We start from the raw sequence: 10,636 nt of genomic DNA on the forward strand, positions 1-10,636 counted from the left end.
GGGGGGTTAAAGCAGGTCCAAAGGGGTGCATTGTGAGAGTCAATACGTATAGGACAAATAATCAAATAATACAAGATCGGGAAGAGTATTAAGTATTATCCTGGTTAGCATCCCTGTCTTCAGTGGGATTTTCGGAGGTATTTTGTTTTGTCTTTTGAGATGAACACAAAGTGGCCTTGTTACGGTCCCACCTTTGGTAGAATAATTTTTCTCCTTATAAATGTTTATTTTTTTCTTTTAAACGCAAGACCATGAACTCTACTACAATAAATAGGGTTAATTGTGATGTTGTTATCGACAGTCAACTCCCTATTAAAGACAAAAAATGAACCGCTCAAAATCACTTAGGTCATGGAATCATGAACAGACGTACAAAATTATGTAGGTTAGGCTAGGCCTTCAGTCACGGACGGACATACTAAGGTCAAAATCAATATTTCGTTTTTCGTGCAATCCAGTTTCCGGTTTGGCTTTTACACAAACCTGGTGATACAGTCATAAAAGCAAAACAAAGATGGCGATGGAGATAGGTTACATTTCGTAAACATCAGTGAATTTATCGTATTTTGTTGTGGTTAAACAAGTCAGCTCAATTGTTGTTGTCACAGATGGTGAGACCATTATACAGGTAAAATGCTCGACCTCGAAGTTGTACCGGAACGGTCTCTGGGGAACGAGCAATGGGAGTTTGTTTTAGGTAAGTGAAGATTCAAGTGACCTGGATTCCATTTTTCTTTTCTGCGTTTGATTTCGTCCTTCTTTTTTTTATTTTTTTTTTAGGTGAATGGTTCTATTTATGCACATAACGTCATGTTGTCAGCTGTTTCAGTTGACACCCTCCCACACTTTTCTGTCCTGGCAACACTACATTCATAACAAATGTAAAAGTGCTTTGGCTTTTCTTTGTCTTATTTTAATTTTATATTCCCACCTAATGATTAGCCTATCAGACTTCTAAAATCTAGATCTAGATCAGCAGACCTCACTTGACAATTCTCAGTCCATATATCATATATTGAGTTTTTGGTCCACTTAAATATTTTATTTTTTGATTCTTGAAACTACTTTCTAATGAATTCTTTTTATTTCAAGCAGTTGTCTTTGTTGTCATAATACACCCCAATTTTCTGGCTTTACTTTACAGTCCGTCTGACTGAAATTTTGCTGGTTTGAAATTGGAAAGGCAGCAGTAGTAGTAGATCTAGTCGATCTAATTTAGAATCGAAGTGTATACAGACCCGGTAACCGGGAACAAAGTCACGAAGTATACAGACCCGGTAGGGGAACTCTTTTGTGATGTCGGAAAGTTTCAGCGCCCAGACCCGGTAGTGTGTGTGTGTGTGTGTGAGAGAGAGAGAGAGAGAGAGAGAGAGCAGAGCAAGAGAGAGAGAGAGCAGGGGGGAAGTGCTAGCAAAATGGATATAACATGCCCCAGTTGACTGGAGGGAACGAGAGAAAGATAGAGTGGGAAATAGGTGGGGAGAAAGAAAGACAGAGACAAACAAAGAAAAAGAGAATGCGAGCGACACACAGAGAAAGAGAGAGAGAGAGAGAGAGAGGGTGACTGCTCGATTGAAATTATCATTATTATGACATTGTTCTTTTCTTCAAATTGTGATTCCTCCAACTCCAAAAACGGAGGAAAAACAATCGTTCATCGAAAAGACATCCGCAATCTTCATTTAGATCTAGATCTAGGCTGATTTATGTCTGTCTGTTTAGATCTAGACCTAGGCCATAGAGCTAGAAGAACCTAGGTCTTGGCCTACTGCCTACTCTAAGTCCCTGAGCCAAGAGGGCGCTGAAACTTTCCGAAATCACAAAAGAGTTCCCCTACCGGGTCTGTATACTTTGTGACTTTGTTCCTGTTTGCCGGGTCTGTATACACTCCCATCTAGAATAAGAGCTAGATAGATCTAGATCTAGAATCTAGATCTAGATCTAGATCTAGTAATCTGAAATTGAAGCGAAAATGAAATGAAAACAAATTGGTGATCTTGTAGTTCAGTTCATTAACTCATTCGCTACGCCGAGCCGGGGGGGGGGGGGGGGGGGGGGCGGCTAAAGTACGCTAAGCCGCCCCCGGCGGCTCGAGAACCGATCTTCAATTTTAGCTTAGATTCTATTCCAATCCACATCATAATAAAATAAAGGTCATAATATAATGTTGACTTCCGGGTCAAGCATTTCCATCGAAAATCGTAAGTTTTGATTCAGTTTTGAAACACAATTTCGAAGTTTATGCGACTTTGTTTTATAGTGATGCTCAAATTATAAATCTAGCCCGGACCCAAGTCTCTTACTACTTTTACAAAACAAAATATATTATTATTTTGCACACTAAAGAAATGTAGGACTATTATTTAGAATATTGATACAATTGGGCTCAAATTGCCATTGAGAAATCAATATTTTTCAGTGCTAGATCTAAATTGTCAAATTGTTTTTTTCTCCCAAAAATCACTATTTTTTGATGAAATTACACAAAAAGTACCTCTCGCGGCATGTGTCGGTTTATTCCGAATACAATTCTGAATAATTCCATATATACGATATGAGTGTTTTTTTCTGTTTACGAATGCATCTTGTCCATTTTTCAAGATTATAAAATGTTTTTGGTTTTTTTTCAATGTCGGTTGTCATGATACAAATGTGCAAATTTTATGGAATGTATATAACTGCAAATTTTTCAATATTTTCCAGTTCTATATTCATTTATGGTTATTTTGATGTATAATTTGACTAGGTGCAAACATATTTTTTGAGTTTCACCGAAGATGATTAATTTTTTATTGTCAAATTTTATCCGCGTCCAAGCAAAATTATGTTGCGTAATCGCCTCTTACAGGAACCAAAGTTGAAAAACGCACAAATAAACATTACAGATGTATTCTACAAATCATACTGAAAATTTCTGTGCATAATATGTTAATATATATTTGAATTTGAGGCCTCAAAGACCTTTGAACTGCGCACTAGTCATCATCTCATTTTGCCTTCCCGAAAAAAATTAGTCCGCAAGCCGAAAATAATACTTAGCGAATGAGTTTAAGTCCACGATCCATTTGTTTACATCCAGAGAAGAAATTCTGAAGTCTTGATAACCAAATAGTTGAAATAGGCAACACAAAGAACAGGGATGCAACCTAACTGCGAAACATCAAATTATGGTAAAATTATGGTATTTTTGTTAGGTCAGGGGGGTAAGCGCCCCCTGAAACCCCCCTACTCTTGACTTTAACGAACGAAACTACAAAATCACCAACAAACTTAAAACTATACTTATACTAAAGAAGATCTAGTCTAGATCTACAGCTTGTTTTCATCTGACTGTTGTTAAGGGAAGATAAAATGAAATCACCCTGTTTCATTTTCTCAGCTTAAAACCCATAAAGGTAAAGGTTTACTGCCTTCTAAGGTTTCGACAAGTTGTCTTTGATTAAGCCAAAGTGGGTCACAAAAATAACTGTAATAAGGGGATTTACAGCATAGGGGCCTACACCCAAAGCATAAAAAAGTTGACATATTTTCCTCAACACCACTCTCTAATATATGTCTAAGAAACGCATTTCAAGGGATGAGATGAGTGATTTTCGAGAGGTAATTTTTTACTTTCGTTCCTGCACACGGATGCCCTGTTTTCGGAGTCAAACTGCAGTATTTTTTGCTACAGATCGCACATATAGCCACTAAAACTGTCGCTAATCAATTGTTTTCCAGAACATTTTTAACGTAACTGTATAACATCAAATTATTGGATTGGTCAAAACAGGGGGTCACGCCCACCCCCCGAAACCCCCAGTTGGTCTAAAGCCCGGATATTACTTAGCAATGAGGCTCAGTTTGATAAAGTTAAATTAAAAACCATCCAATATTTTTTAAAGTAGATTAATTTGTGACGGAAATAAAAGTCGATATTCGTGTTCAGTGCTTCAATATAATGTCAATGTCGTGTTGTTGAAAATGGACATCTAGTAGCTAGCTAAGTGTGAAACGGAGGGGAAAGTAAAAGAATACCTTTCGAGACTCGTGTGGAGCACAATGGGGGGAGGAAATCTAACAAGCTAACACTGAAATGAGGGGACGCGGAGGTGTTTCTGTCTCTAAATGAGCAATTTGTGGGCAAGGTTACTGCAAGTCATTTATTTTAGCGTTCCTGTATGTTTCCAAAGGGTGGTTTTTAATGTAATTGGACCCAAAGAGAAAATATTTTTTTTGTTGGATCAAGGTTTTTTGAAAAAATTTTAGTTTGGTCCCTGACCAGCAGAAGTGCTATAAATATGCAAAGTTTCGTGGGCTTAGAGGTAAATTAGTAAATGAGCTAGAATTTTTTAACGCAGTCAGACGAAAGAAAACAAGCTATAGTACTACTGCCAGAGTTCTAGTAGAGTGCTAGTGGTGGTAAATCAAATTCTAGATTCAAGATCCACGATGACTCCCCAATGCATTATAATTTTTCTTCTTTAAATTGTCTCCTCTCACCTCCTTTCCTGTTCTCTGGCAATGGTCTGTTTTCTGCTTTCGTCTCCACTTTCTGCCCCCCCCCCTCCCCCACCTTCTTTGCCCCCTCCTCTAGGCTCCTGACTCTTTTTGCAGCCTTTCTACAGCTACTCCTTGGCTCCTTCTTACTGCTGTCTTTCAGCTACACCCCTAATCTTCTGGTAGGAAAGATCTACACCTAGCCTTCTCGGACAAGGGAGAAAAAACTCGGAGGTCCCGTGTGCAAGTTGCTCACGTTTAAGATCCCTTGGTGGTCCAAAATCGATAAGAGTAGGCTTCGGTCGCCACACTGGCAAAATTCAAAATTTCCTACTCACTGAAAATGTTTAATGTGTCCCGTGCACTCATTTGACCGTATGCAGTTGCGAGCGCCATAAAACACTTACCCCCCCCCCCCCAAAAAAAACAACTGCTTCAAAAGGGGGGCACTAGCAAGTAGAGCTGGATCCTGCTCGCCAAATCTGAGAGTGGCGATTCGCGATTCAGTCGGCTTCAAAGAATCGCGAGTTTGCGAGCGCTCGTGGAACTGCGGCGGAACACTGACTGAAACGGAACAGTGTCATATCAACTCCACTTGGCGAGCATGAGTCCCTCTCTTGTTGTCCCGCCCCCCACCCTTCGTTGCGCTGCTCTATCTACTGACCTCAATTAGCGACCCCCTTAAATTCACCTCCCCCCCCATTCCATGATTGGCTAAAACAATAGCTCCATAAAATTCCTTCTGTCTATTGGTTGGACCCCGTTCATTTTGTGTTTTAATAGGGGGGTTGGACTATACCATCTTTTGTAAAATAAGGAGAGCCATACTAAGTGTTCCGTTCTGCTCTTGCGCTCTCGACTTGACTCAGCTGTAGGTTACAAACAAGTCACAAGGTAGTGACAGTGACAGGGGAGTGAATCGGGAATCGGAGGGCGACACTGTTCTGCGTTCCGCTGAAGTGAATTGCGAATCGCATTCTGCTGGATAGAGTGGTGATTCATTCTGTTTTCGTGCTCGCGACCCAGCACTACTAGCAAGACAAGTCTAGTCTCTAGGTCAGAAGATCCAGTGAATAAAATTTATTTATTTAAGTTGTTAAAATTTTAAAAAGTAAATTCCTTACAGCTGCTGTGGCATATTCTTTCTCTCTCTAGTGTTCATTCCCTGAGGCTCAGTTATAGGTCTATTTCCCTCTAAGGACCCCAGCCACCTCAAACCCAGGCAGTTGTTTTCACTGTAATCTATCCAAGTGTCTCTGAAAAATATTCTAGCCTATGTCATCTTCTAAAACTTCAAACAAAAGCTGAAGTAAAAAAAATGTTTTGACATCTGCAAAAAATTGCAGCCATGCAATCGGAATTGGTTGGGCCTGAAGAGTCAAGGACTTCAGCATTACACTCGTGTGTCCGGGGCCAGTGGGAGTTGAGGGCTAGAAATATCCTGGTAAAAGGGTGCTGTAAATTTGTAAGGGTTAACTCATTCCTAAACATGGGCTGCATTTTGCCACTCGCTTGATTGACACAAAAGCACTTTTTTGTGGCTGTATGTCACATCTTGTCCATTCCACAGTGAGAGGTCCAGACTCCCACAAGCTGCTATTTTACATTCAGATTAATTATTTGTTTGAACTGAATTTGTTTGACCTCCCTGAATACGTTCCCTGCTATTTGATATCAATTAGCAATGCTACTGCCCTGTGCGGGCCGTGAAAACTGTTGTGGACTAAATTTATTGCAAGTGCAGCACTAGGTTGCGTCAGCTCCTTGTATTACAGATCAGTACACAAGATAGAAATTTGCTCATTCTTCAGTGGTAGTTGGGTAAATGAAAGTGGAACATCAATAGGAAGTCCAGAACCTGTCTATCAAACTAATTTTCCAACACTCCTTATTTGGAGAGTTATGAAATCTTCTAAATATGGCCAAAACCCTTTAAAAATTTGGCAAACAATTAGAAGATAGTTGGGTCTTCACATCTTACGGTTCTGTTTGTGGATCGAGAGACAAATAACAAAGATATAAGATGGCTACTTTGTGGATGTTGTTCTTGTTTTGAAAAGGTGGTATTCGATTACCGTGTGGAATACTCCTATTTGATCATAGAATTAAATTTTATAATGTTAGAGGTTATTTTGTCTACCTCCTCACAAAATGATCATATTTTAAGAAATGAGGCTGATGTCGTTCCCTGTTTTTTGCTAGGCCCAAAATCCAGAAAGGGAAACCCTGTTGCACACGTAACGCTTGCCGCCATGCTTTCTATGATGTTGTGTTGCTCAAAGCATATCTGCTTATTGGACTATTATTTGATTGATCTGAATGAAAATCAATGAAAACGTCCTGCTCTTGAACTAGGATGTATTGAAGGTTTCTTTCAATTTGCCTCCACAAATATAAGTTCGGGCTTAGTTTCAGTTTTATTTTAAGTTAGTGCTGATTTAAAGAAAATCGAGGTAAATGCATAAATGTCCACTGAGCATTGACAGAGAGTGCTTCAGCCAGAATCAGAGGGAACTTGTCTTAAAGGTAGATTTCTGTAGATTTATACAATGCATGGTGTTTTTACATCATAATTACAAAGGAGTAGAACAATTAAAAACACATTTCCGGGTGTATTTTACTGAGAACCGTTGATTAACGACACCAAAAAATATAAATTTTCAGATCCCACGGACTCTCAAGCTAATGAAACAAAAAAAGTTTTGACAGCCATTTTCTCACTAATTTTACCTCTGAAGCCAGGTGACCCCCACCTCTCTCTCTCTCTCTCTCTCTCTCTCTCTCTCTCTTTCTCTCTCTCTCTCCCTCCCTCCCTCCCTCCCTCCCTCCCTCCCTCCCTCCCTCCCTCCCTCTCTCTCTCTCTCTCTCTCTCTCTCTCTCTCTCTCTCTCTCTCTCTCTCTCTCTCTCTCTCTCTCAAACAAACAAACAAACACTTACATACACTGATACAAACCCACTATTTAATAGTCTTTGGATGGATATATCCAATAATGTTATTCTGTCACACCAGAAAATGACTGAATAATTCATATTGATGATGGTATGAATGAATTTTTAAAATTGTTGGTTCTTGCCTTTAAAAAAATACAATGCTTATTTCTAACAAATGTCTTATGTGCAGAATTAAATGAATCTTTTGAGATCACTGGGATAGAAGTATAAGTAGTTGTGCCAAAAGATATTTTTAGAGAATTCAATAAAAAATGAGACTAGATAACAATTTTATTGACCCCCACAAAGAGAAATATGCTGTGGCTTTTGTGAATACATACACACACATGCATTTGTAAGTACGTTTTCTTTCTTTCTCTCCCTCCTTCTCTCCTTCTCTCTCTCTCTCTCTCTCTCTCTCAAACAAACAAACAAATGAACACTTACATACACTGATACAAACCCACTATTTAATAGTCTTTGGATGGATATATAAAATAAGGTTATTCTCTCACACGTGAAAATGATGACGGTATGAATGAGTTTTTTAAATTGTTGGTTCTTGCTTTTAAAAAAATACAATGCTTACTTCTAACAAATGTCTTATGTGCAGAATTTAATGAGTATTTTATGGAAGCAATGATCTTTTTTGCTGTTTTCACAACATTGATGTTGGTAAAGCTAAATGAAAAAGAGGAGTGAACTATTACTTTAGTAACCGTTGCTGCTTTCTGTATAACTGTCCATACTGTCCGAACGTAGTTGCTCTTGTTTAGAGATGTTACTGCCATAACACGAACTTCCGAATGTAATAAGCTTTCGAATATTGCCTTGAAGAAAGTAGAAAGTTTCCATTATATATTTGTCAAATTTGAATGACTTTAATTTTCTAAAACTATAAAGATATAGCTTTTGATTAACCTTTTTTTAATAATATAAAGCTAACATGTTCATTCCAGGAACAGCTCGTTATCTATAGTGATTCCTTAACAACTGTATGTCTGGGTGACCTCAAGAGACTTGTCTTTTATTTCTGAGGCTAGAACACTGTGATCAGAGTCAGAATGTCTAAAATCAAAACTTATCTCTCTGGTTTTGCTCACATTTGTTTACTTTCAGATAGTTATCCCCATAACATTTGTGTCGCGACGTGGTGGAATCAGGTGCTGGTCTATTTTGGGGCATAAAGAGTTATCGATGTCATCTCTAAGCATGTTCTTTTGTTCTTCTTTTGATTAAAAAAATTATCTAGCTATCTTGAATAGAAGTTGTGATATTTGTGATTGAAGGAGGTGAAGGTCACCTTGTGTCAGAGATACAATTGGCGATAAAATGCCCGCCAAGTTTGGTGACTTCCAAAGCTAAAGTGTCCTTGGAAACTGCAAATTTACTTTTTTTGTGCGTCTAATCAACATTTCTCAGTAAAATCCACTCAGAATTTTTTTTTTTTTAAAGGACATATAGGTGTTTAGTCCAATAGGCAGAAAAATGCCGGCTTCTTTGGTTTCATTTTTTTGACGAGCGCCTGATTTCTCCATGATGCCACACATCTGAATTAATGTGTTCCCTTTCTGTAAAATGGTTTGCTTCCTGCAATATATGACTCATTGGATGGTTTTTGGTGTTCAGCATACAGTGCTGTTGTAAGGGCCATATAATGTGCATGGGCTGCTACCCTGAATTTTACAGATTTTTTCAACACAGGCTATATGGAAAACTGTTTAGGTTTTTTAAACAAAGAACTTCTGAAACAATAAACAACAACAACAAAAGATCAAATTCTATTAATGATTAAAATAATTTTATGACCCTTAAAAGTTTTTTTTATGGATTTAGAATTTTTCTGTCCTTTTTTTTTCAAATTGCCTGATAAGTCATCTTTCAAGGCACATTTCTGCATGGAGTGTAGCACAATGCTTTTAATATAACATGCCATAATATTTAGAACAGTGTAAATAGGTTACAATTACAAAAACATGTAATTTGCATATAAATAAGATATCACCCCAAAAATGTTTTTTAATGCCTCTGTTACACATAAAATGCCTTACATTATCTCTCTACAGAAAGTATGATTTTTTAAAACATATTTCCGATCCCCCCTCCCTTGTTTATCCCTGTGAATGTAATCCAAAAACATGTTCTCGTGAGTTTGATATTTCTTTGTTAGTATGTGTACAGCGTATAATAATTTGAAGTATATGAACGACATTCAGTTGTTTTTGTTGATTTGACAAGGGGTAATAAGAGTCCCTTTCACAGAGGCCTCAGGAGTCTTTCCAAATCTGACTAAGTTCGTGGGTGGTTGGCGGGTGCTCCGGTGTGGTTTGCTTCTTCTTTCCTATCACCTTATCTCCCCTTCTTTTTTATGTTTCTTACTCTTTTGTAACCCTTCTAATCTTCTGGCGCTCATATGACCTTATGCAGTTACGAGCGCCGTAAAGCCTCTACTAAAACTAAAACTGACTAAGTTCTAGCTCCTTCTTAGTTTCCTTCTACTCTTAGGTCTCTACCGGTGTCTGTGGTGTAGCGGTTAGGAGCATTGCTGTTTCGTGCGGGAGATCCCAGTTCATTTCTTGAGTGTTGAGAAAATTTTTATTGAGTAGTTTTGTCTTTCTGCTGAGATATCGTATCCCTCACAGCTTGGGTTTGCCCTGACACCTCCCAAATGATCTAAATTGTGTCGATGGGGGTGTTCAGCTTTGTTTAGCCCTTTCATTGTGGGTGTTTGGAGGGTGCTTTGGTGTGGTTCGCTCCTCTTTCTTATCAAATATCTGTTGTCCATATCTCTCCTTTTTTGTGTTTGTTACTTTTTTTTTTTTACACCTCTAGTCTTCGGCTCTTATATGACTGACCGAACCGTGTTGCAAGTGCCGTAAAACTCTCAGCTAAAAACACGTAAACATTTTAATTACGAGTACACGTAATATTTTTCTATTTTTGATACCATGTGTAGTGCATTAGGTTGGAGAGCATCACTGGTAGGTCCCGTTCCTTTTCCCCCCCTCTGCTGTTTCTGTCAGTATGTCGTGCTTTTTCTATACAGTAAGTAAGAGTCGCCACTGCAGTGTTGACGTGCGTTCCTTTGCTTAAGTTCAAACACAAAATAATGTCATTGTTATGAAGGCTTCACTTAAGGGTACTGAAACTGACAAAATCCCGACCCGAACATCATCCCTGCCTGTTGCATACTCGAAATGCTGTAAATGCATCACCTTTAGATAA

General features: G+C 38.4%; 1 protein-coding gene across 1 annotated transcript in view; it reads left to right on the forward strand.

Moving 5' to 3' along the window:
• Positions 1 to 508: 508 nt before the first annotated feature.
• The window catches only part of LOC101855773 (UPF0183 protein C16orf70 homolog), a gene marked incomplete in the record, with an annotated part of 60,384 nt that continues 50,256 nt past the window's right edge, over positions 509 to 10,636 (forward strand). Inside the window, 1 exon segment of the mRNA XM_005092035.3 lies at positions 509 to 697. Coding sequence (XP_005092092.2) covers positions 634 to 697 — 64 coding nt within the window.

Source organism: Aplysia californica, unplaced genomic scaffold (genome assembly GCF_000002075.1).
Source record: "Aplysia californica isolate F4 #8 unplaced genomic scaffold, AplCal3.0 scaffold00040, whole genome shotgun sequence".
Classification (NCBI taxonomy): domain Eukaryota; kingdom Metazoa; phylum Mollusca; class Gastropoda; order Aplysiida; family Aplysiidae; genus Aplysia; species Aplysia californica.